Below are 26,026 nucleotides of genomic sequence, written 5' to 3'. Positions count from 1 at the left end.
TACATAACCAATGGATTCCTTGAACCGAAGTTTTTGAACTTTGTTGATCAAGAGAACCGGAAGTATGGCAAGTGCCAAGTCCACGAACTCAATCCGCGAACTGCCGAAGTTCTCAAACCCGAGAATTTCTGCTGGAGTTGACAAACTACTTGCGTGAGCCAAGTCCGCGAACCCAGTCTGCGAACCCAGTCCGCGAACTGGCGTAGTTCTCGAACCCGAGAATTTATGCTGGAGTTTGTAAACTCTATCCGGTGTCTTAAGTCCGCGAACCTAGTCTGCGAACTTGAGAAGGTTATATATCTAAAGATGATTTCTTAATTTATTCTTAAAAGACTAAGGAATGCATTTGCTAACTGTGGCTATTAAAGTTCATGAACCGATTCGAGTGAATCAATTCATCTTTGCTTCAATTGTGTCTTGTGTAGTTACATAAGATTTCCTTACAATTGAACAACTCTCTTAACTAGTTCATTTGAGTCAATTGAACTAGTTATGGTGAAGAAGAACATGGTTGGTATGAAACGCTATATGGTTAACCTCTTTGGGTAAACTATTGTTGAACCAACAATGTACACGTTTGGGTGCGGTTAACAAACCTAGAAGCGTACAGTCATTTGTGTATGACAATCTAAGTTTTCGATTGAGAAATATTAGCTTGAATCTGAATCAGGTTTTCATCTAACGGTGAATATTGATTGCTTTGTATCTAAGGCAAAACCCTGATTTGAAAGGCTATATAAAGGAGACATCTAGTATTGTGCAAAACTAATCCCCACACCTTACGTGTGATACTAGTTTGCATGCTAGAGTCATTTCTCCTTTAACCTTTGTCTTCTTCTTCTAAAACCAGGTTAACGACTTAAAGACTTCATTGGGATTGTGAAGCCAGACCGATACTACTTTTATCGTAGTTGTGTGATCTGATCTTGCATCTTCTATCGTAACAGTACAATCATATTGATTGTCTTGAGATCGTGAGAGTTCTCCGATAGGAAAGATATAAAAAGTAATCACAAACACCTTCGTCTCATCGTTTGTGATTCCACGACATCTTGTTTCGCTACCATACGATTAAGATTGTTGTGAGGTGATTGATTAATTTAGGCTGTTCTTCGGGAATATAAGACTGTATTATCAATTGGTTTCTGTTCACCTTGATTATTATTAAAAGACGGAATAAAAACTTTTAGGGTTTTTCTGTGGGAGACAGATTGATCCTTTGATAGACTTGTCTGTGTGAGACAAATTTGTTTATTGTTAAAGCCTGCGATTTTGGGTCGTAGCAACTCTTAGTTGTGGGTGAGATCAGCTAAGGGAATCAAGTGCGCAGTATCTTGCTGGGATCAGAGGCGTAGGGAGTACAACTGTACCTTGGATCAGTGGGAGACCGATTGGGGTTCAACTATAGTCCATTCCGAAGTTAGCTTGGAGTAGGTTAGTGTCTGTAGCGGCTTAATACAGTGTGTGTTCAATCTGGACTAGGTCCCGGGGTTTTTCTGCATTTGCGGTTTCCTCATTAACAAAATTCTGGTGTTTGTGTTATTTCTATTTCCGCATTATATTTGTTTATATAATTGAAATAATACAGGTTGTGCGTTTGAATCAATCAATTGGAAATCCGACCTTTGGTTGTTGATTGATATTGATTTATCCTTGGGCATTGGTCTTTGGTACCGTCCAAGTTATTCCTTGTGTTTGATTATAGACTCGCTGATTTCTATTAGCTTGAGCGAATCAAAACAAGAGAGAGATATTAACTCCTTGAGATACTTTTACCTAAATTGAGTCTGACAGTCTAGTTAATTCTCTAGAAAGCATTTCAAAGTTAGTCCATACAAATTTCTAAGCGAAATATTGGGTGGTGTTGTTAGACCCCCGCTTTTTCAATTGGTATCAGAGCAGGCAAACACGTTAAGACCTCACAAGTCTGTGTTTGTAGCAATCTAACTCTATGGATAAGAGTACTATCTCTGATAAACGTAATACCAAAAATAAGAGTTCTATCTCATCTAATTCTAAAAAGAACGGTTCTACTATCTTGTACTTAGATAAACCTTCCACACTGACGAGACAGACTAACACCGACATGTATTCTTCTGATAACCCTTCAATTGAACGGGAAACAGCTGAAGAGAGTCAATTGATTCTAAACCTTGCTAGAATCCAAGTTAATAGATTTAATCGGTTAAAAAATCATGTCGATGTTCTACTTGGTGTAATAAGAGATTGCAAATCCAAAGGAAACTCTGATGTTCAGTCATCGTGTACGTATTTTGAAGCTAGTCTCAGAAAAGATGCCTTGGAAATTGAACATCGCTTGAGTAAACTCTCTATTCAAGGATGCTCAAAGCAATCTAATATACCAAGTACTTCTGACACAAAAGACAGTTCATGTTCAGAAGCAAAAACAGAAACCCCTTCTTGTAAAACGAATGTGTCTGGAGTCACCATCAATCAAAAAGACTGCACATCAAATGAAGGGAGGAAATCTTCTGACGATGGTTTTAAGTCCGTACTATCTAACCATTCTGATGATCAGAAAGTATGTCTTGTCTGTGAAACAAAGAGTTCGGTGAAACAAAAGGGGACCTCTAAGTTGAAGAAAAACTCCTTGGTTCAACTTCAACACACCTTAGATTTGATTCTCAAAGGTGTAACTGACATTCGTAAACCAATTGGTTTTCGTACCCACCCTGTGTATGTTACCAGGAAATTCAGTTCAATGAGTTCCTCAAACACTCGAGAACAAAACATACATCTGAATAAACATCGTCTAAAGGAAGATCGTGTGATGATCTCTGAAAATAACATTGCTCCTGTTGAGAAAGAAAGTTCAAAAGAACAAATATTGATGATTGAGAGATAATCTGAAGAAGATAATTAAAGGGTATAAAGAATTCGTCAACAGGTTGTCTTCCTCATCAAACCAAAATTCTTCTGGTAAGAACTTAAACTATGTCTCGTATTTTGATGACAACAAGTTTTATGATAATTTCTCACATAACAAGGGATTATTTCCTCGTCTCGGAAGGAAAAAGAAACTTAGACCCCCGCTTTTTCAGCTACGACCTAAAGTCGAAGAACTGATAGACAAATCTGTCTCACACAGAAAAATCTATGGGATTGAATAAATCTGTTTCCCACAGAAATACCCAAGAGTTTTTGTTCCGTCTTTTGATAAATCAAGGTGAACAAGAACTAATTGATAACCCGAACTTATATTCCCAAAGAACAGACTAGTATTATCAATCACCTCACAATAATATAAATCGTATGGTAGCGAAACTAGATATTGTGGAATCACAAACGATGAGACGAAGATGTTTGAGATTTCTTTTTATCTTGTCCTATCAGAGATATAATCTCAAGTCAATTATTCAATTGAACTCCTACGTTAGAAAATGGCAAGATCAGATCGCTCAACTACAAGAAAGTAGTTTCGTATGGCTTCACAATCCCAATGAAGTCTTTCAGTTGTTAACCGACAGGGTCTCGAGAAGAAACCTACGGTTAAAGGAGACGACTCTAGCAAAACCAACTAGTATCATACATGAGGTGTGGGGATTAGTTTTTCCAGTTTCTAGATGTCTCATTTATATAGTTTTCAAATCAGGGTTTGCAATCCAAGTTACCTTGGTAACAAAGCATTCAATATTCACCGTCAGATGAAAAACCTGATTTCTCCAAGCTAATATATTTTAACCGTTAGACCGAAACTTAGCTTGTCACACACAAAAGAAATGTATTCATTTAGGTTTGAGTAACCGTACCTAAACGTGTACACTTAGTTGGTTCAAAAATAGTTAACTAATGGTTAGCCATATGAGCACTTTCATATTAACCGTATTCATCTTTCTCATAACTAGTTCAAATGACTCATAAGAACTAGTTCAAGAGTTGTTCAATTGCTTTGGTCTTTATTCATAGAAACAATTGAAGCAAAATCGTTTTGATTCACTTGAATCAATTCATGAAAAATATAGCCACGGTTTGCAAAGATTGCATTTCTTATAATTTATTGTTTTAAGTTCATGAACAACCGATTTGAGAATTAACCAGCTTGGGTACGCGTACGGGTATGCGTACCTTAGCTACCGGATTTGAGTTTACAAACTCAACAGAAATTTTCGGTTTGAAAACTTCCGTGGGTACGCGTACGGGTATGCGTACCTAAGGTGACTGGTTTACTAAACTCAGCAGAAATTTTCGGTATGAAAACTTCCGCAGGTACGCGTACTCAACCTGTCTCCTTCACCAATACCTCATGCACACATATGCACGCACTTGGTTTCCGGCACATGGATTATACACTAATGTGCGAACACACTATATATGCTTATATCCATAGTTGGTAATCTCAACTCTACATTTCAATCATTGAAACATTCTTCTATAATGTTATAACAGTCGTTATTCACGACTATCGTCATCAAAGCTATTTTCAAGATTGAAACGTCTTCATGACTTGCGTCACAGGTAAAGATGAAAATGGTTAAAGCAAAATTTCACCAATACATATTTCGAGAAAAAGATAGGTGAGTAAACTCGGCTCGAAATAACAAATGTGTATGTATGAAAACTATCTTACTTTTATGACTTTGTCTCAAGAGTATGAGATATAATAGACTTTTGAGTGACACATAAGTTCAAGTCTCCACATACCTTTTTGTCGGATGAAGTTCCACTTATTCCTCGAGTAGCTCTTCGTCTTCGTAAGATGATCACCATGGAGTCTGGAGCTCAACTGCACTTAACTATCCTAGACCGAGACTTAGTCATAAGTAAACTAGAAATCAAGACATATAGTTTTGATCAATAATATTGACAAACATGCTTGATATAGCAACACATGCGAGTTCGACCGAGCAGTGCTCTAACAGTGGTTGTGCAGATGGGGTAGCATTGGTCTTTAAAGGAATCATATGGTCTAACTCTCTGGAAGGAGGTAAGGTAGTTGGTTCAGCAAACACATCAGAGAAGTTACCCAACAGGGAGGCAATGATAGGAGGAACCTCAGAAGTAGGAATAGAAGATACTGAAAAGAACTGGCCAATGATAGCAAGAGCTTTGCTTTTGAGAAACTTCAAAAAGGAGTCACCACTTATCATGTTGCAAGAAGGAGTGGAAGTACTTCCATGTAGTGTGATTTGCTTACCTTGATGCAGGAAGGAGATTTTTAGGTCAGCCAAATTAAATATCACATCACCCAGTTGTTTCAACCAGTCCACTCCAAAAACCATATCGTAGCCACCAAGGGGAAGGACTCTTAGATCACTAGAGAATTGATATCCTTGCATAGACCATTTGAGCTCAGAACACACACCTTTGCTAATTGTGGTATTTCCATTGGAACTGTGACTAGAATGTGACCAGTTGGTGTTATTTGAAGGTGCAATTGTTCTGCTAAAGCTTCATCCACAAAACTGTGAGTACTGCCAGTATCAATAAGTACCAAAATCTTGCGTTTATTAAGTTGTCCTGGTACTCTAATTGTGTGTTGCGTTATAAGGACTGTTAAAGCATGTAAGGAAATCTCCATGGTGGTGTCACCAGAAGTGGTTGAAGATGCTGCTTCTTCTTCCGAGTCTTCTACATACATTGGTGATTGTTCTTCATCAGAGGCCACTAGCATAAATAGTTGTTGAATCTTGCAGAAGTGCCTTGGTCTATAGAATTCATCGTAGTTGTAACATAAACCTTGGACACGACGCACCTTCATTTGAGAAGGAGTGAGTTTTTTAATAGGAGGAATATTGGATATTGGTTTTGTAGGAGTAGGTGGCATAGTGACAAATGCTTTAGTAGAAGAAAAAGATGGTTTAGGTGGTGTAGTGAGAGATGGTAATGCAGGTTTGTACGTAGAGGAGGAAGATGTGAAGGAACTGGTAGAAGGTTGGAAGGTGTGAGTGTATGGTTTATATTGTTTAACCTGTGAGTCGACTGAGGCTTGTTGAATACGAGCCAGATAGAATGCATCAATATCACATTTGGGTTTAAACATTTGAACTGGGTTACGAATTTCCTCCTTCAACCCACTAATAAAGCTCATGGTAAAATACTCGTCTGATAAATATTTGTTGTCGGACTTCATAATAGCTTTAAGAGATTCATAACGTTCATAGTATTCTTCTATTGTGGTTATCTGAGACAGCTTATTAACACTACCCACATAATTGTCAAAAGCAAAATCCTCAAATCTCATACAAACATCAAAAGCGAAATTATCCCAATCAATAATCATTTTACCCTCTTGATAATCCAAAAACCAAGAATCTGCTTTGCCTTCTAAGTGGATAAAATCTAGTTCAACCCTCTTAACTTGCTCAATAGAATTAAGGTGAAAGTAGCATTCACATTTCCTAATCCATCCTCGAGGATGAGGTCCATCAAATCTAGGAAAATCAATTTTGGGGTGGCAATGAAAGTTACCTGAAGTCAGATGGAAGTCATGAATCTGACTCGATTCACCAAAAGGATTTCCGGCCTCAGCACCAGATTAGAAATTTGGATTTGGAAAGGAATTGGAAGCTGGTACAGTAGGAATTGGAGCTCCCCAAATACTTCCATAAATCACCAAATTGAATATTGAAATTGTCTGTAATGAACTCATCTGACTTTTGAGATCGAATAAATCCTTTTCCACAGCCGATAATCGTTCTCCATCAAGCTTTTGCTGATGAGCAACGTCATTCATTGTAGGTGCTTTATCAACTCCTCCCTTCATGAATCGGGACACAAGATCGACTAATTTGATACCAAATGTTATGATTCAACAAGTTAGAGACGACTCAACACATGATAGTAACCTTCTCTTCCAAAAGGAAAGAGCATGAATTTTGATAAATTTGTTCTTACCGAGTTAATACAATCATTTGGGAATAAATAGAACTCACCAATCCTCAAAAACTCTCTCCGCCAATCACTAACGTTGATTGCAGTAACCTAATAAGATAAAAGACTCAAATGACCTTATTAATTAAACAGAAAGACTGAAGTGGACTAAAAGTCAAGAGACCAGTCAATTCTCCAGGACTCGTGCAACATGTACATGACAATAAGATGCAGAAGAAACTAGCACTGTACAAAAGAAAATTCCTTAATAAAGTAAGAGATTTTTATGATGTTTCTGATTTTGAAATTGGAAACGGGAGAAGTGTGGGATCCCGATTTGATGGGTGGATATAAAAGAAAGCTTTAAAGTATAAATACCACAGACTTTTTAAGCTGAGCACACAAAAAATTGGTTTGATAGCGGATATTTTGGGAGATAGTGTGAGATTGATCTTCTATAGAGAACTCAATCTTGCAGATATAATAGATTTCTTGAAGCTTCTGCATGACAGAAGAAACATTTTTCTCTCGGTTGGTGTTGATGACTCTATGAGTACCAGATTCTTTGCCAAAACATGTTATAAGTTGCTTGTTGCACTCGATGAAATGAATTTTTTATATTTACTGCAGTGCGAATATATTCATTCTAAAGTTATTTTCATGACTTGGGTTTCCCTGCCAGGTGCATGTTAAGAGCTAGAGGTGTTCAGATTTAGTCAATTACATGTATTTTGTGCAATCAAGAAGATGGGGACATTGAACACCTTTTCATTCACTGCAGCTGGATGGCAAATTTTTGGAATTATTTTATTTCTTCTCGGCATGTAAGCTGGTCAATGCTAGACTCTTTTAAAGCATTACTTCAAAGATGAAGATCGTCAAGAGTTGGCGAGAGAAAGCATGTGATTTGGTAAATTATCCTTTTTGTAATTTTGCGGGAAGTTTGGAGAAAATATAACACGAGAATTTATGGGGGCAAATCGAGAGCTACTGAAGAGACTAGAGCAACAGTTAAGTAGAATATTTGCTCATGGAGTTTTTCGACAAAATTTTTCGATAATGTAACTATAAATCAACTTTTCTTCCAATGGAAAATTATAATGGTGTTCTTAGAGCAACTGCAGTGGTGCGACCAAAATCAAAGACCAAAGACTAAAAAAAAAGATCAAATTTGGGTTTAGTCCGTCGTGTGGCGTAGAGGAAGAAGAGTAAATTTGGTCGCGCGTTGATATAAAGTTCGCCTGGACATCGAGCGTTGGTAAAGTTTACGCCTGGAATCAGGCGTCGGTAAAGATAACGCCTGAAATGGGGCGTTTGTAAAGATTACGCCTGAAATCAGGCGTTAAATAAAGATTACATCCCACTGAATTCAAACAAAAATAAAAAAAAAAAAGAAAAAAAAATGGGGCGGAGGTATAAAGCCCGCCCCATGTGATGTATCTCATTTTGGTCCAAAGTATATCAACGCCTGGTCTTCAACTCAAAGAATATCAACGCCCAACTAAGGGGCGTTAACTTTATGTACGCCCCATCCAGGCGGACATTATACCAACGCTCCATCCAGGCGTAAGGTATACCAACGCCCTGCATCAGGCGTTAACTTTACGAACGCGCGGCTACTAGCGGACATTATACCTACGCCCGTTGGGTAGGCGGACATTATATAAACGCCCGACTATATTTGGATTTGGTCTTGGTCCCCGACCAAATTTGGTCTGAATTTTAGTCTTTGATCAAATTTTGATCGATGGTCCGTCCCACTACACCTATCCACTGGACACTATATTTGGGTTTAGTCGTCCATTGTGGACGCTCTAATATGACTATAATGCTCTCTATGAGCTAGCTGCTGGTGTGAGAGTTCTTGTAGTTTTGCATGTACAATTATAAATACCTTTCCATTTCAATATATGTAGTGGGTATCGATATTGCTAAGGCAGATAATAACTCATATAAAAGAAAATAATTCTAGCACCCGTCCGAGCAGTGTTAGTGTTGGTGTGCCTTTAGCATCCATGTTCCATTACATAATGATTTAAGTAAAATTGGGCCCACAATGTTCAAGTGTCTTATGGAGTCAATATTATCCATCCACGTCAGTCAAACAGGAGTAAAGAAGACCTGACATTTTTCGCCTCCTCTTCGTTTTTCTTTCCTTCTTCGTTTTTTTTTATCCCTCAGAAAACGGAGGAAGGACGAAAAAAAGCTCAAGAACAAGAACGATTTTTTCATAGTGTGTTTTAGGGCGACGAAATCTACGACGCCACTTAAATTATTTCATTCTTTTTGTGCTTCGGATCCCTCACATTTCACTCAGCGGGTAATTCTCTATATTTCTTTCCCCTCAAATTTTGATTTTAGGGTTTTGATATTGGAGAAAAATAAATTAGGGGTTTTATTTATTTAGAAATTTCCTTGAACATTGTTATTTAATTGAACCGGTTCTTTCAGAAATGATAATTAGAAAGGTGTAGTTGAGGTCTTATTTTGTGTGTAGGTATATGAATGTTTGATAATGGTGCATGAAATTCTCTTACTGGCAAGCCATTGTTATTTATGGTGATGGCATAGTTTATGTTAAGAGGTTCTGAAAAATGGGTTCTCGAAAGTCGTATAATTTGTTGCTTTGTTGTTGATTGATACAATGCATGTACACATGGTTTCCAAAGGTAAGCTTGTATGTTTACTTTGTTGATAGATATAGGTTTTAAAGACGGGGAGTTCTGTAGAGTTTTGCTATTTATCAATTTGAAGCAACCATGAGTTTCGTTTTCCGAGGGACAAGAGGAGATATAGAAAGTGGTTTTCCAGGATTTATTCCTGAACGTCGCCAAGTGGTACGTATAAAATCTTATTCATTCAGTGTGATATATGCTGTGAAGAACTCAAAGTTTACTAAGCTTCATGTTTGTTAAAAAAAAAAGAAAGTTAAGGTGCTTCATTTAGTATTTATTATGTATTTGTATTGACATGCCTCTTTCTCTATCAGCGCGTTCATGCAGGTCGGCCAGTGAATACCAATTCAATGGCTTTTCTTGTAACAGGTACACTTTGATTCTTCCTTTATTTAAAAGTTTTGTGTTGTTATACTTTTTTTAGTCACTTCTCGCTTCTAATTACTGTTTGTTCCTGCAGTTCTTTTGTTGTTCATGATATTAAATTCACATCAGATGTCACCTAACTTTCTGGTATTCAATACAACTGCTGATATTTCAACAGGGCCAGTAAATCTTTTTGATGACTTGTTCTTTTGGAGATTATATGTTCTAAGGAAGTATTCCTGTGTTTTTTATTTTGTAGCTGTGGCTAGTTCTTGGGGTCTTTTTGATGGCCACAAGCCTTAGAATGTATGCAACTTGCCAGCAACTTCAGGCTCAGGCACAAGCTCATGCTGCGGCCGCCAGTGGCCTGTTGGGTCATACTGAGTTGCGCTTGCACATGCCACCATCCATAGCTTTTGCAACTAGAGGACGGTTACAGGGACTCAGACTTCAACTTGCACTTCTTGACAGGGAATTCGATGACTTAGGTATGTTTTACACTGCCATATATATTTTATTTCATATGAAACTGCACAGTGCACATCATTGATTGACTATTATCAAAATTTATATTTATGATGTTTGTCAGGTTTTATAGTGTCAGCAAGTCATAAATAAGGGTTATTCGTTTTTTTGCAGACTATGAAACTCTTAGAGCTCTTGATTCTGATAATGGTTCCTCTGCACAATCGCTGAGTGAGGAAGAGATAAATGCCCTTCCTGTTCACAAGTACAAGGCTGCTGGACCGCAAAGGCAAGTAACTAGTCTTATGACTTACAGGATTGTTGCCTGACTGATGCATTTTTCTTTAATACACTTACTTTCCTTCAATTGACAGTTTCTTCATTAAAACAGAGCTCACTCAAGTTTTCAAATCTTTTTTTTTAATATCTTGTGGTTATTGCTTACAGTAAAAGTTCAACAGTACAACAGGCCTCATCTTCGGCCATACCTGAGGTATTACTTCCATATCCTTGTAGCTACCTTGGATGACCCCCTATATAAACATAGACATGATCTATTATAATAGTAGAATGCAGGTTGAGCTTTAAAGAATAGAAACATCTAAACATGAGTTTTTCCTCATCTTTACGTATAACAAATGCATGTTACACAAACATGTTCTTACTTTTCAACTTTTCAATGCTATATCAAAGCAAAAAAAGCCAGATGCTGCTAAGCCAGATGAAGTTCTGAAGAGCACGGAGGATGGGCTGACATGCAGTGTTTGCTTGGAGCAAGTCGACGTGGGAGAAATTGTCCGTAGCTTGCCATGCTTGCATCAGGTTCCTCCTAGTTTTTTCTTGATTTTATTAACACATAATGGTATCTTTTGTCAATCTGCATTAAAAGATTTGTCAGCACTGGGCATCATTTAGGTGTTTGATCACGAATTTACAATTGTGTACTTTTTTTTCTTCCTTTTGTGCAGTTCCATGCTAACTGCATTGACCCATGGCTTCGGCAGCAAGGGACTTGCCCTGTGTGTAAGTTCAGAGCAGGGACTAGATGGCAGGAAAACGGGGAGACTGGAAATGATGTTTCCTACATGGTTTGAGGAATATCTTCGTCAATACTGTCACAGTAACCAAATATTTAAAGTAGTTACTGTAAAGATACCAAGATAAATAGTGCTGTCTTCCACGTGAATATATATAGTACTCCATGATGTAAGTTGTATTATGCAAGTAATTAAAGGTTGTTGTGCTTGTCTAAGGTGTATTTAGATGTAGAAGATGGAAACTGTTATCGGTTCCAAATTACCCAAACTGTTATCATGCACCCTAACATGTTAACAAACAAAGTACCCAAAGTAGTATGCCGTTCGTTATCTTTGTCTTTGGTTTGTGTTGTGAAGCATTACAGCTCCTATTGCATATCGTCGGTGGAAATTCTGAAATTCTGTACAAATTGATAAGTCCATCCTGTATGAGAGAGATGTTTACCAAGAATAGGAAAGAGAAAGAAATCTTTAGGGGAAAATGATCCCACGTATATTTATGTAGATTTGTCTTAAGATCAATCAAAATCATGCTCAGTTGGTACAACTACAATTTCAAAACTTTGAGCAGGAAGATTCATAAACATAAGCTTTGAGGAGTGGATTGGGGTTCTGGGCACTTCTTTTGATAGATAAGGCAGAGTAATTAGATAAGACATAACTGGAAATACCTAGTCTTGCTTGAAAGAAAGTCGGATGGTACGTCCTTTCTCCCTTATTAGAATGGTATCTCCCAAGAAAATACTTAGTTCCTTTATCAGTAATAGCATCCTTGGCCAATAGAGGTTGAACAAACTGTCCCATGTAAATTGAAAGATGGTAGCCCTAATTGTCCACATACAACTGTGACCAAGGTTAAAACGCTACCTTAGCAGTTTACAGTATCAACTAACTACACAACCTGTTGCAAAATACACAAGTAATGGTCAATTGAAGGAGAAAGAGGGTATCATCAAGTAACTGGAAAAAAATTTCATAGACTTGGTAGATAACAAAATAAAATATGTAGTCCAGGCTTGCTTGACTAGATAGATGCACCTACAATTTACTTCTTTGATAATCCCATCAATCACCTAATCATGCAACCAAATGACAATAAACTTTCTCTTCCGGTCTGTATAAAAACTATGAAACATAGTCTCTCATCACTCAACATCCACTACACCTTCTTCTTGACTTCTCTTTTTTTTATTTCATTTGTTCTCATCAAGAGAGAGAGATGTGTTCTTCTTCTTTTCCAACACCATTACCTTCTCTCGGAGTTTATTTGCTCTTAGCACTATGTATAACTTTGCATTTAGCGTCAGTTGTAACTGCGGACAACAACACGATTGCAACAGGAGGAAAAACAAGGCACTACACGTTTAATGTATGCACATTGCATGATTTTACGGCAACCTTCAATTTCTTAATTTTCTGTTTCCGGATATGAATGCAATAATAATTTCTCATCAATTTGCAATTTTTTAAACTTCTGTTGCAGATTCAAATGCAAAAGGTGACACGACTATGCCATACGAGGAGTATCGTGACAGTGAACGGACAATTTCCAGGACCTCGGATCTTCGCCAGGGAAGGAGACAGGGTAGTTGTTAAGGTGGTTAACCATGTCCAGAACAATATCACCATCCATTGGCACGGAATCAGACAACTGAGAAGTGGATGGTATGATGGTCCTGCATATGTAGCCCAATGCCCTATACAAACCGGACAGAGTTATGTCTACAATTTCACCATAACAGGGCAAAGAGGAACTCTATGGTGGCATGCTCATATTTCTTGGCTCAGATCTACTCTTTATGGACCAACCATCATCCTCCCTAAGCGAAACGTACCTTACCCATTCGTTAAACCGTACAAGGAAGTTCCTGTCATTCTCGGTCAGTGCTTATTCCGACGAGTGAACAAAGTATATTAACCATTTGATTTATGGGGTATGTTATGAACAAGTATTACTAGCTAGCTAACATCAAATCAATAATATGATTTGCAGGAGAGTGGTTTAATGTAGACACTGAAGCAATCATCAGCCAAGCTCTTCGAACTGGAGGAGGCCCAAATGTTTCTGATGCTTATACTATCAACGGACTTCCAGGGCCGTTATACAATTGCTCCGCGAAAGGTATATAGTAAAATCTTTATCCCAAGGTCCGTTGGTTAATCGTACTTCCTAGTATAAATTATCATTTAGAGTTTTAACAGCCAGACTTTTTCTTGTGTGCACGGGGTGAATGTGCAGATACATTCAATCTGAAGGTGAAGCCCGGGAAAACTTACCTTCTCCGTTTAATCAATGCTGCACTTAATGACGAGCTCTTCTTCAGCATTGCGAATCACACAATTACGGTAGTAGATGCTGATGCTGTTTACATTAAGCCTTTTGAAACCGATACCATTCTTCTCACACCTGGACAAACCAGCAATGTTCTTCTCAAAACCAAACATTTCCATCCACATGCCTCATTTGTTATGGCTGCAAGACCTTACGTTACTGGCCAAGGCACTTTCGACAACTCCACCACCACAGGAATCCTCGAATATGAATCTCCCTCTCTGTTCAATTTTAGGACAAAGAAATCAAAGAGTAAACTCTTTAAACCTACTCTTCCCCCTCTAAATGACACTGCCCGTGCCTTCAGTTTCGCGAACAGGTTCCGCAGCTTAGCATCAGAGCAATACCCCGCTAACGTCCCCAAAAATATTGATAAACACTTCTTTTTCACTGTGGGTCTCGGCACAAACCCATGCCCACAAAACCATACATGTCAAGGACCAAATGGATCCATGTTTTCAGCTTCAGTGAATAATGTCTCATTTGCTCTTCCAACCACAGCATTACTTCAGGCTCATTTTACAGGGCAGTCAAATGGTGTTTACAGCCCTTACTTTCCGAGTTACCCAATCCATCCATTTAACTACACCGGATATCCACCAAACAACACAAATGTGATCAGTAACACAACTCATTTGGTGGTACTTCCATTCAACACCAACGTGGAGTTAATCCTGCAGGACACTAGTATTCTGGGTGCCGAAAGTCACCCACTCCATCTCCATGGGTATAACTTCTTTGTCGTGGGCCAAGGATTTGGAAACTATGACGCCGTTAACGACCCTGCTAAATTTAATCTCATTGACCCAGTTGAGAGGAACACTGTTGGAGTTCCATCTGGTGGTTGGGTTGCTATTCGCTTCCGCGCTGACAATCCAGGTTAGTGATTCAAAAAAAAAAAAGACTTCAAATTTTTGCTATTTGTATTCAGCTTTCTGACAATACGTTCATGACGATTGTGCCACAGGTGTATGGTTCATGCATTGCCATTTGGAAATTCACACGAGTTGGGGTTTGAAGATGGCATGGCTAGTCTTGGATGGAAAACTCCCTAATCAGAAGCTTATACCTCCACCGGCAGATCTACCCAAATGCTGACCTTTTACTTCTTTGGCTTATTGTTTGGTTTTTGTGTTCCTGGCTTTTGTTTTGTTTTTCCTATGTGATTTGATTATTTCCGGCCTCAATTTGGAAAACAGAGAGAAATTGAGTTCATCTCATTTAAGGTTTTTGTAATATTTTTTGAGGGAATACTTACCTGTTTAATAATAATAATTATCAATGAATAAATTTTTTGAGTTCAACAAATGGTTATGCTGTGAGGATAAATCCATGAACAATGGTCACAAACCTTATAATTGAAGATCAGTTTGTTTAAAAAAAAAGAAAAATATTTTCATTTTCTTAACCTTTCTTTATTCTTTTCACCAACCAAATCCTTTTCTTTAAGGAGCCTTATAATGATAACAAATTAATTTTGTTTTTGTTACAACATAGCAGGAAACTAAGGTGAAAACAGGTAAAAACTTAAGCAACTCGTCTAATTTTAGGTTTGATTTCAATCTTTATTGTTGATTGGTTACATCATGTTATTTAGACAAAGTAGAGACTTGACATCGACACCTGTGCTATTATACTATTTCATTTAGACAAAGACCTTACAAGTTTTCAGGGGCGGAGCTGGAAATTTAACTTGGGAGTGGCTTTTGGGCTTTCAGGGGCGGCTTAAGCCTATTATTTGGGCTTATTTTTATCAGCTCAACTAAAATAGGTAGTGAAAGAAAAGACTTTCTGGGATTTTAGGGTGGCTTAAGCCAGGCCTAGTCTGGTTGTAGTTCTGCCCCTGCGAGTTTTGTAACTCTTATAGAAGATTTAATTTCAAATTAATATCTCACTCTTACTTAATTTGATTTCTTTATGCTGCCTCTCAAACCGTTAAATATTCATATTGGAAGTGATATTGTAAAGATGTCGGCAACTTACAAATTAGTATTTCAAAATTTTAACTCCGCTTCAATGTTTCACATTAAATCTCGAACAAAATAATATTGCAATTTAATGTGCTTAGATCTGCTAGGAAAAATTGGATATTTTGTCATTGAAATAGTTGACATCAATGATATGTTGTCGCAATTGATGGTAAAAGTTGACTCTTGTTGTTGTAGAAGATCAACCAAAAATTTCTTTAGCCAAATTGATTCACAAGCTGCACTTGTTGCAGAGATATACTCTACTTATAGGGAAGATAATGCAATTGTATTTTACATCTTTGAAGACTAAGTAATCACTTTAGATTAAAGGGAACAAAAATTAGTATGGAGCATTTTTTCATCTGTTGGACCTGCCCAATCATTATCGGTATGCCGGACGAGACAATTGTCTTCTCCTTTGATAGTTGAGCCAAAAATTTTGGTGTCCTTGACGCACCATATAATCATTTTAGTAGTTTGCCAGGGTTATGCATAAATCGAGAATAAACTCCAACTGAATGAACAGTGTCAGGTGTTGTGTTTGTGAGATAAATAACCGAACCAATCATCAAGACTTCGATAAAAAAGGATACATCTACCTTTTGTGCTTCATCATCTTTTGAGAATTTTTTATTCATTGCCATGGGAGTTTCAACTTTTTTTTGCAATCACTCATGTTTGTTTTTTCAACAAATCAGTAACATATTTTTCTTGAGAGATAATATTATACCATACTGGGGCTGATCCACTTGAATACCAAGGAAGTATTTCATTAGGCCCAAGTTTGCCATTTCAAACCTTCTCATCATGGGTTTTAAAAATTTGTACATCATTCCTGGTTCGGTACACCCACAAATTTATTCATCCACATAAATACAGACAACAGAGAAAACGGTCATCATTGTTTTTTTTTTGTTTTTTTTTTATATAGAGAGATGATTCAATAGGATATCTGAAGAAAACGTTATCCAGAAAATACATGCATCGTGGTATTCCAAGCACGCGGTGCTTGTTTAAGCCTGTAAAGTGTTTTCCGAAGTTGATAAATTTTTGTGCTCTTTTCTTTTCTGAATGTACCCCCTTGAAGCTGCTTCTATTAGAGCATTGCTCGGTCGAACTTACAAGTGTTGCTATCTCAAGCTTGTTGTCAAATTTAGTTGTCAAAACTATATCTTGATTTCTAGTCTACAATTAGTTAAGTCTCAGACTAGGATAGAAATGTAGTTGACAAACAGTGGATCACGACAGTCATCATTGCGTTCTACCATTTGAAGGCGAAGATCAACCGAAGATTTTGGATAACTTCATCAACCAGAGTGTATATCTTGTTTATGAAAATTAGATTCAAAAATTAATCTAAGGGTGGTAATTGATTGCTTGGTTCCAAAGCTATCTTAGCTTAAACTTAAAGCAATCTATGCTTTGAATGTCTATAAAAGGGGAACTTCAAGCAACTAGGATCTTTGAATCCCGACACTACTTTAGGGTGTGTCCTAGTTGTATCTAGAGTCGTCCTCTTCCTAACCCTTTTAGGGTTTAGAGACTACAAAGACTTCATAGGGATTCATGAAGCTAGGTCCAGTTATCTTCCCATGATAACTCGAGTATCCTGATATTGATCGATTGTTGAGATGCTCACTCGATCAAGATAGATAAAAATCATCAAAGTTCTCTTCGTCTCAAAATTTGTTGATTCCACAAGTTTTATACTTTTGAGGTGAATAATAATCTAGGATGCACTTTGGGTTGCATAAGTCCGGATTTTGAGGTTAGCTAGACTTTGTCTATTGCTATCGATTTCCATCACCTTTGATCAAACTTTTTGATTGTAAAAAGAAATCATATATAGGCTTAATCTGTGGGAGGCAGATTTGGTTTAAAGTCTTCAATTGAGTTGAAGCAACTCTTAGTTGGTGTAACGTCAGCTAAGGGAATCAATTGCATGGAGTCCTGCTGGGATTCAAGAGGCGTAAGGAGCGTGACTATACCTTAATCGGTAGGATACTTTTTAGGGCTTAACTACATTCCATTCCGAAGTTAATTGGTAGTAGGCTAGTGTCTGTAGCAGCTTAATACAGTTTGGTGTTAAATATGGACTAGGTCCCGATGATTTTTTGCATTGCGGTTTTCTCGTTAACAAAACTTCTGGTGTCTGTGTTATTTATTTTTCCGCATTATATTGTTTATCTTTATAATTGAAATATCACAGGTTATGCGTTAATCAATAATAGTAGATACATTCGACCTAGTTTGTTGGATACGACTTGATTGATTCTTGGACATTGGTCTTTGGTACCGTCCAAGTTATCTCTTTGTGATTAATTTAACGGATTTGTTTCTGTAAACGCTCTAATCGCAACAGAGAGAGAGAGAGAGAGAGATAACTCTAGATACTATTCCTTGATTGAGGTTAACTCTCAAAGTTGTGTTGAGTTTGTCCATACAAATTGCCTAAGAAAAAGTTGGTGGTGTATTTTGGTACCCCCGCGTTTCCAATTGGTATCAGAGCATGAAAACACGTCAACACCTAACAAGTATGTGTTTGAAGCAGTCTGCTTATATGGAAGAGAGTAAAATCTCTGATAAACATTGCACTAGTTTAAAAGAAACTGTTTATGTGGATTCTGTAGACGAGCCTGATTTTTCAAACTCTCTTAGAAACGAACAGTGTGTTTCCATAAAACAGTTAGATATTGACAAGTGTCATCCCTATTATCTTACCGATGAGTCTGACTCAGAAGTAGAACGGGAAGCAGCCAGAGAAAGTTCTGAGATTTTCAAACGTATAATTCAGGCTTCTGAGGTCATTCGGCTGAAACACAAAGTCAATACTCTTATCGGCAGTATTTCTGAATATAATTTCAAAACAAGGATTTTTCTTGATGAACATGCCAATGTGAAATCGAAAATTCTTTCATTTGTAGCTGATCTTAAAGATAATTCCTTAGAGATCGAACGTTTGTCGAGTAAGAACTCTACTCCACGTTGCAATAGTGAATCTAAAGAAACTACCGTGAATACAGTCTCTGTGCAAAGAGATGAGTTGGTAAAAGTAAGAACACCTACTGTTCATGATATGCTAACAAATTCACAGTCAGAAACTGATAAACAAAGTACTGTTACTTTGATAAGAGATGATCAGTTAAAATTCTCTGACCAAGAAAAAACTGTGACTCTAAGGAGAAAAAGTTCTTTACAAGACAAGTATGATAAAACTACCTATTCTGATTTCATTGAAGTTCAGAAAATGTGTTATTACTGCAACACTAAAGGACATGTTCAAAGAAAGTGTAAACTGAGGTTGAAAAACTATCAGTTTGACCGTCTTTAAGACACCTTGAATTTAATTCTGAAGGGTGTACTTGATATTCGGTTGTCTAAACCTCTTGAGGTGAAATCACATTCAAGCAAATCTGCTTCTAGGAATGTCAGTACTTCATGGTCCACAAATATTCATACAAGTCAAAAGGGTAGTATGCAAAATCGGTTTAAGAAGAATTCGGTGACACCATCTCAAATATGGGTTCGAAAGAATTCCTTTACACCTCCTAAAAGGGTTGAAACTTTTGAAATAGCTCAACAAGCTAACATGAATTTGATAATTACAGGATATAAGGATCTTATTGATTAACTGTGCGTTTCAAGGCAAGCAATCTCAGGTAAGATTTCTAATCATATTTCTTCTTTGATGACAGTAATTTCTATGATCATTTTCATGTTTCAAAAGTAAGAACAAAAGAAAACAACAACATAATTCCTGTGGTGAGCGTACATCTCACCCTTATGCAATCTAAGCACAAGTCTTGGAACCTTATCCATGAAATTCCTGTTGGATATGGATTACTACGTGACATGTGTACTATGTGTCTCAAGTAGTACTTGAATATGATGAGCAATAATCTTTTTCATAATGCAACCTTTCGATTATAATTTCGATCAGATTCGAATGTTAAGAATTCTTGTTGAGCTAACATTCTCTGATTAAATTCTTTTCATGAATATTAATTCTCTTGTGCTCTAAACTCACATTTGTTGAGATAATAATGCATTAATTTTCAAAGAAAAATATTTCTCATAGATAAGGAAGAATTGCAGTATTGAAAAATTAGCACACTGTTTTTCTACCCTTACAATTTTGGTTCAAAAAAAAAAAAAAAAAAAAAAACTATTAGGAACAACGGGTCCCGTACCATCAGAAGGTACACTAAACTCTCTTTTGTGACCGTACGGAAACCCTAATATAACATATCACGAACCGACCGCCATCCCAGTGAATACTTCCTTACAAACTCCTTTATATACCTTAACCTTTGATTGAGTATTTCTCATCCAAGGTTCCGCACCCAAGCATGTCTCCTATATCACGAATTCTTGAAAGTAAGGAGAAAGCTCTTAATCACGATGGTATTGAAACAAGAGGAAAGAAGAGAACTTTGGTTGATGACGAGGTTGTGATTCTTCCGAAAAACCTTCAGATGTGAATTGTTATTTTGCATATGATCATCAAGATATTGAAGGGGAAGAGATGATATCTGCTGATGTTGTTTATGATTTTCTTAAACAATTTGAGGAATCGAAACTAGAACTTGTTGAAACGCTAAAAAGTCTAGACATGTTGAAGACTGCGTTGAAAAAGGTTTCTGTTGACCTTGTTCTCATGAAATCTCATGTTCGTGAACTTCTCAATGAGGATACTTTCTCTGAAGAGCTCGTGGATACAGTTGATGACAAATTCAAGGGTCTCAATACCAATGAAGAGTTTGGAAAAATCTAGTTTGATTCCTTTTTCCTATTTATGCAGGAAACTTCTTGTGAGAATTTATTCTCACTTTTGAGAAGGATAACTTGGGTCTGGTATAGCAAAAATTGTGGTTACACAAGTTATTTCCAACGATTTTCATCTTGCATGTTTTTAGATTTATTTATTTAAATTCTAGAGTTGTTGGAAGATGAATTTGCAGTATGTAATCATTATTGGTTTAATTATTGCAAAAATCTTATGAAATATTTGTGCCTTTATGTTTTTCGTGAATCGAGTTGATATTTCATATATGCTCAGAAGTTAAATCTATTATGTTTTTTATAAACAGAAAATAGAACAAGCTCTTTGAGAATTTTCTCGTAGTATTGATCTACTTGTGATCACACTTTTGTGTTTTTTTAATTCATCATTAATTTAATGACAAAATCTTCATCATTAATTTATCTAGCGACGGAATCTCCAATTGTGACTTTTTTAATGACAAAATTTTCATCACTGGTTACAAGAGATTTTAGCAGATCACTCTGGGAGCACATCTTTCATAAGAAGAAAAATAGTTGGAGTATAATTGCCAGATCAACCATTTTTCCTCCAATCTAATCAGATCTTATTCATACTCGTAAGTGTCTAACTCTGATAATCCTCTTTTTTCTCTAGTCGGATTTAAATTTATTATAATCTGGAATTGCCGTTGGAAAGGTTCCTGGATTATATTAAGAGAAAAAAAAATGATTATCTGCCTACGACTATTTTTAGAAGAAAAGAATACTGTTCATAGAATGGGTAACCTGACTGCTACATAACGAGAAAAATCGAAGTGCTTACCGTGGAACTTGTCCTCGGATGACCCTGAAGGCTTAAACTGAGTTTGAGCTCAGAACCTTGAGAGATCATTGAACTGAACTCAGTTGCGCTAATTAAAAATATATCAACCAAACTATTTACAATGAAGATAAGATTCGGTAGAAATATGAACATCAAAACAGTGCAACCCTCTTGACATGTCAGACACTGAATGTGATTACCCCCACGTGAAGGTAACAGTGCACACGTCTAATAGGCTAGAGCTTGAATGTAGAGAGAGAGAGAGAGAGAGAAAAAGGGAAATGAATCTGGGTGTTTGTGATATTGTCTCTCAAAGTGGTCACCACTCACCACCACCACCAGTCATAACTTGATTGTTCTTGTGAAAATGTTTGCTTTTGATTAGAAAGATACATATTTCATCAAACTACTCTGAATTCCGTTTTAGTTAATTTTTCATTTTGATATGGATGTGGACAATACTCTATCTGAGACTGAGGTGTACAGGTATTAATTCTCATTTTCTCCAAGCTTTTACTTTAATTTCTTTGAAAATTACTTCTAATCATGTTCTTAGTTCTTTTAATATCTACAAAATTGTCAAAATAATATCATGGATACATAATACATCCCCTTGTTCTTCTTAGTGGTTTCATGGGTATGTTCAGTTTTTTCTCCAAATTGAAAAAGAATACTACAGTAATATCTGAATTCAGTTTGAGTAATTTAGCTGTTGACTGATTTATGAGGTTTCTTAGTTATAACTTAGATATTAAATTATGGTTTTTTTGATCATGAACAAAGACTGTGTAGAAGGATAACAAATGTACACAGAAAGATCTCCTCAAAAGAGAGATAAATTAGATAACAGGATAGAACAAGCAAGAGAAGAAGATAGAACAAGTAAAGAGAAGAAAAAGAAGTGGAAACTAAAACTATTTTGCCACCTTACTTAATAATAGCTGGCTTAAACAAAAGTTGCAGTTGAAAATCACTTGATCACTAGGAAACAAGAATGATCACTAGGTAAATTAGAGAAATCTTTGGACAAGGTTGAGCCCCAAAACAGAAGTGCAGGTCTTTATATCTACACTCGCTTAAAAAGAAAAATTGTTTTTTCTTCTCCAAAACTCTTTGATTTTATTCTAACCAAATATGCCAGCATACTGCAGCTGGAAACCGAGTTCCGCAGTAACTTATCAGTCGTATAGATTCCTTTAGAAAGCCCAAGGCCAAGCTAGCTGGACGATACTTGCAGGCGTGACCCACACCCAATGATCTGGAAGTATATAAGTCTATGCTTGTTTTGTGAAGTTGCAGTGAAGAAGAACAGCGACTAGCAAGGTTCGCTCCCCTTCTTTGAAGATGCTTTTGGATGAGGACTTCATTGTGAAAGGATAAAGTTGTGTGGGAAATCTTACAACTGGTCAGAGGTTGTTAGGATGGGTAAGGGTGAGTGAAGAGAATGCTGATGCTACAGAAAAAAGGCTCTTCTGAGACGAAGACCACGATATGGTATCAACTATCAACTGAAAAAATGGGAGGTGTATCTGATATAGCTAAATTTCTGTTTGGAAGCCTGTATATTGCTGGGAAGAGATACTTAGTCTTAGGGGAACACCAGGGATCATGCCAAAAGGGAAGTAAAAGAGCCTGATTGTACCCAAGTGCCCGTGTGTTGCTTTATAAACGATGCTTGTAGAGTGATCCATTTCCAGCAGGAACACCCATATGGGGTTGAAGGCCAAGTAGTAAACCGCTTTAAACAGCTTCCATACTTTCCAGAAATGTGACATCTGTTCTTGTTCATTCCTATAGTGCGAAACCCACTTAGCAAGAAGTGCTGATTTGTTGCAAATTCTTAATTGTTAGACCTTCCACATCTTTGATATCCCGATTCACTCAGCTACAACCTTTTTGCCCACCTGCACTTGACCAAAGAAAGCTTCTAATTTTCTTTTGAGTAATCTTAGTAACTTAGGTAGGAGCTTTAAAGAGAGAGAAGTAATAAACAACAAAATTACAGAGAACAGACTTGATAGGGGGTTAGTGTGCTCCCTTAGAGTACATGTTTTTCTTCCACAAAGTTTACATTGAGTCGAACATCTGAATCACAAGATTTTAGATGGTTTTAGAGTTTGATTTGGTTTCCGATAGGGAGACCTAGATAAGGTAAAAGTGGGTGATTTTGTTGAGCAACCAAGTCTTGCAGCAGAATGTGATAATTCTTTAAAACAACACACTGAAATCATGATTTCGAGAGCTTTGAAATGAAGGTATAGAATTTGATTATGTCCAAGTTAGCTTGGTATGCTCATGGTCTGTAAGAGGGAAGGAGGATAAAAGTAGGATATTTAGAGGAACAGAGGATTCGGTTGTGGGTATTGAAGAACCGTGAGTGAATTGTGTGAATCTGGTACTAGTAATAAGTCAGGTAAATACAAGCTAATGTTGCATTTTATATGTCATAGTTCTGCTTTATGAATGTAATAAACCCAAAAAATATAATGAGTTTTAGGGGTTTCCACTCACTCAGACGATCCCCACACAGAAAGTGTCTGAAGGAACAGTCGCATCACATTCGGAGCCCAGTGATTACCGTGGGTACTGGGTATGGTGCATTACAGATGTGTCCTTCCCGGTCCTCTCCTACTATGAGGAAAATATTTTTTGAGAATGGAGCATACAAGGTAGCCTTGCAAGAAAAACCACATTTATAAATCCTTATCTCAATTGTTGGGTCGCTTCTATGCCTTCTAATTGTGAACATCATTCTGCTTTTATTTTTACGTACATTTTGTTGTCACTTTGCCCGTTTGTTAAACATGTTAACGAAAGTTCATATTCTTGAACCACCATACTTCTGAACCTTAAATAATGTCTTTCTTTTATCCAGTGCTCTTTTCGATAAGCCAATTTATGGCAGCAGTGTCGATTTGAACAAGAAGAGGAAGTTGGAAGATGATCAGGTGGATTTGCCTTCACCAAAACACAAATGTGGGGAACCTGCTTCTGAACAAGGTGGAGGGCTGTCTGAAGACGGAACAAGACGATTAGAATCGCCAAGTGGTAGCAATTACTTCAATTCTGCGACTGCCATGTCTTCATACCCTGATCCTAAGTTGGAACCAAATTTTCTGAAGGTATATACATACAACAAACCTGCTAAGTTTGAAAATGTGTACTCAAAGACTCATATCTATGATCAACCTTCTACTTCATACGGTAGTTGTGGAAGCAACAGTTTCAAAAGTACTGATGAAACAGGAACAAGTATAAGAGAAGACAACTCAACAATCAATAAAGAATTTGGTGGTGAAATTCTCAAGGATGGTTTACGATTTGAAGAAAACGAATTACCGGGGTTTGAGAAATACACTAATTGTATCAACTCTGAGTATGAAACGATGGAGGAATGCCCAATTATGGAAGACAATGACATGAATCTTGATCCTAATGAAGCGGAGTCCAATTTGTTTGTATTATCATCCGGAAGATGGGACGTCGACCCTGGTAAATCTTTCTCATACGTTCTTCAAATGTAATACAAACATTTTCATGTGTCTGTCTTATGTCTTTAGCTTATTTGATCGCAAAAAGCTCTTTATTGATTTAAGTTCATGTTTATTCACTGCAGATTCACGAGTAGACTCGAGGAAGCCAACTATTGATCAAGAATTTGAACAATATTTTTCCATGTTAATGTTGTAGATGATGAAATGATACTGTAACATAAGCCATATACTATATCAATTTCAGGTTGGATACTCGAGATTCTTAAGTCATGAACATCCTTTCGTTGAATGAAAAACTGAGGGAATGTAAGTCTCGATTCTTAATAATTTCGTGTATATATCAAGCAAGCATATGTACTTTGTAAGATAATATGTAATAACTGATCATCTTTCAATTGCAAGTTTTAACATTCCCTATCCTTCTCTTATGTGCTTTACCAAAAGTCTTGGAGTGCAGATTGATAATGAGTTTGATATGAATGTGAATGCAGGTCAAAATAAATTTGATGTGAATCCAATTATATTGCAGCTTGCAGGTTAGGATGTGAAACCATAATGCAAGAAATGACCCAGTTGGAGGAAAATGACTGCAAAACCTCTACCGTCAAGTTTATCTGGACCTTGTGCATGAACGGGCTACAGTTTGATTAACCACCTCATCCGTTGGTCTTTGATGCAGACAATATATAACAGTTCTGGAACTATTCTCCTAAATCCTAAAATGATCGAAGGAGATTCAAATATGATTTCATTGTCACCAGAATCATCAACAATAATCTACTACCACCTAATAATCTAATAATAACTTTGATTTTGTATTCTTAATTGCAAGATTCAATTTCAATAAACTGCAGAGAGTATAAAGAAATCCTTAAAAGTTGGTATTAAAATCATTCTACTATTAGGTTTAAGGGTTTTATGAGTACTACTGAATGAATCATCAGAAATGATCAGAACAGGCGGTACAAAAATCTCTTCAGTTTGCATTCACGTTTGACCAACCATTTTAGCTTCCTAAACGCCTATTTTTGCTGTTCCTGGAAATCTCTCTCATTTTATATGCCTATTCATGAGTTTATTAGTTAGAGTGAGGTCCCCCTATCCAGTTATCAAGGATCGAGGAACCTGCCTTGTTAAAAGGAAACCTCCCCACCCTACCCCATTGATTGCTGGGGTCTCCCTCTTTCTCTTAACTCTAGAGTCTAGTCTCAAACTCCCAACAAAGATCACTGCAGTTCTGCCTGTTTTCATGCCTTTTTAGGCAAAGTG

General features: G+C 36.9%; 3 protein-coding genes across 4 annotated transcripts; all 3 read left to right on the top strand.

Moving 5' to 3' along the window:
- The first annotated feature begins 8,962 nt into the window (after positions 1-8,962).
- Positions 8,963-11,708, top strand: LOC113307782 (E3 ubiquitin-protein ligase SDIR1-like). 2 transcript variants are annotated; one of them, XM_026556231.1, is made up of 9 exons: positions 8,963-9,151; positions 9,536-9,668; positions 9,821-9,875; positions 9,967-10,019; positions 10,132-10,360; positions 10,512-10,626; positions 10,785-10,830; positions 11,031-11,159; positions 11,306-11,708. In XM_026556231.1, the coding sequence occupies exons 2-9, from the start codon at positions 9,591-9,593 to the stop codon at positions 11,429-11,431; spliced, it is 831 nt and encodes a 276-aa protein (XP_026412016.1). In that variant the 5' UTR covers positions 8,963-9,151; positions 9,536-9,590; the 3' UTR covers positions 11,432-11,708. The 2 variants fall into 2 exon arrangements, with proteins under 2 accessions (XP_026412016.1, XP_026412015.1); XM_026556230.1 differs by having other exon boundaries at positions 9,530-9,668.
- Positions 11,709-12,521: 813 nt separating this feature from the next.
- Positions 12,522-15,010, top strand: LOC113313486 (laccase-17-like). Its single transcript, XM_026562269.1, has 5 exons — positions 12,522-12,743; positions 12,858-13,254; positions 13,368-13,496; positions 13,614-14,585; positions 14,674-15,010. Exons 1-5 carry the CDS (start codon positions 12,594-12,596, stop codon positions 14,802-14,804), a joined length of 1,779 nt encoding a protein of 592 aa, XP_026418054.1. The 5' UTR covers positions 12,522-12,593; the 3' UTR covers positions 14,805-15,010.
- Positions 15,011-21,504: 6,494 nt separating this feature from the next.
- On the top strand, positions 21,505-25,176 carry LOC113312658 (protein FAR-RED ELONGATED HYPOCOTYL 1-like). Its single transcript, XM_026561392.1, has 3 exons — positions 21,505-21,749; positions 24,139-24,755; positions 24,880-25,176. Exons 1-3 carry the CDS (start codon positions 21,709-21,711, stop codon positions 24,951-24,953), a joined length of 732 nt encoding a protein of 243 aa, XP_026417177.1. The 5' UTR covers positions 21,505-21,708; the 3' UTR covers positions 24,954-25,176.
- The last annotated feature ends 850 nt before the right edge of the window (positions 25,177-26,026 follow it).

The sequence above is a fragment of the Papaver somniferum genome, chromosome 9 (genome assembly GCF_003573695.1).
Source record: "Papaver somniferum cultivar HN1 chromosome 9, ASM357369v1, whole genome shotgun sequence".
Classification (NCBI taxonomy): domain Eukaryota; kingdom Viridiplantae; phylum Streptophyta; class Magnoliopsida; order Ranunculales; family Papaveraceae; genus Papaver; species Papaver somniferum.
Note: the sequence above shows the minus strand (reverse complement) of the source record. Positions and strands in the feature narration are given on the sequence as shown.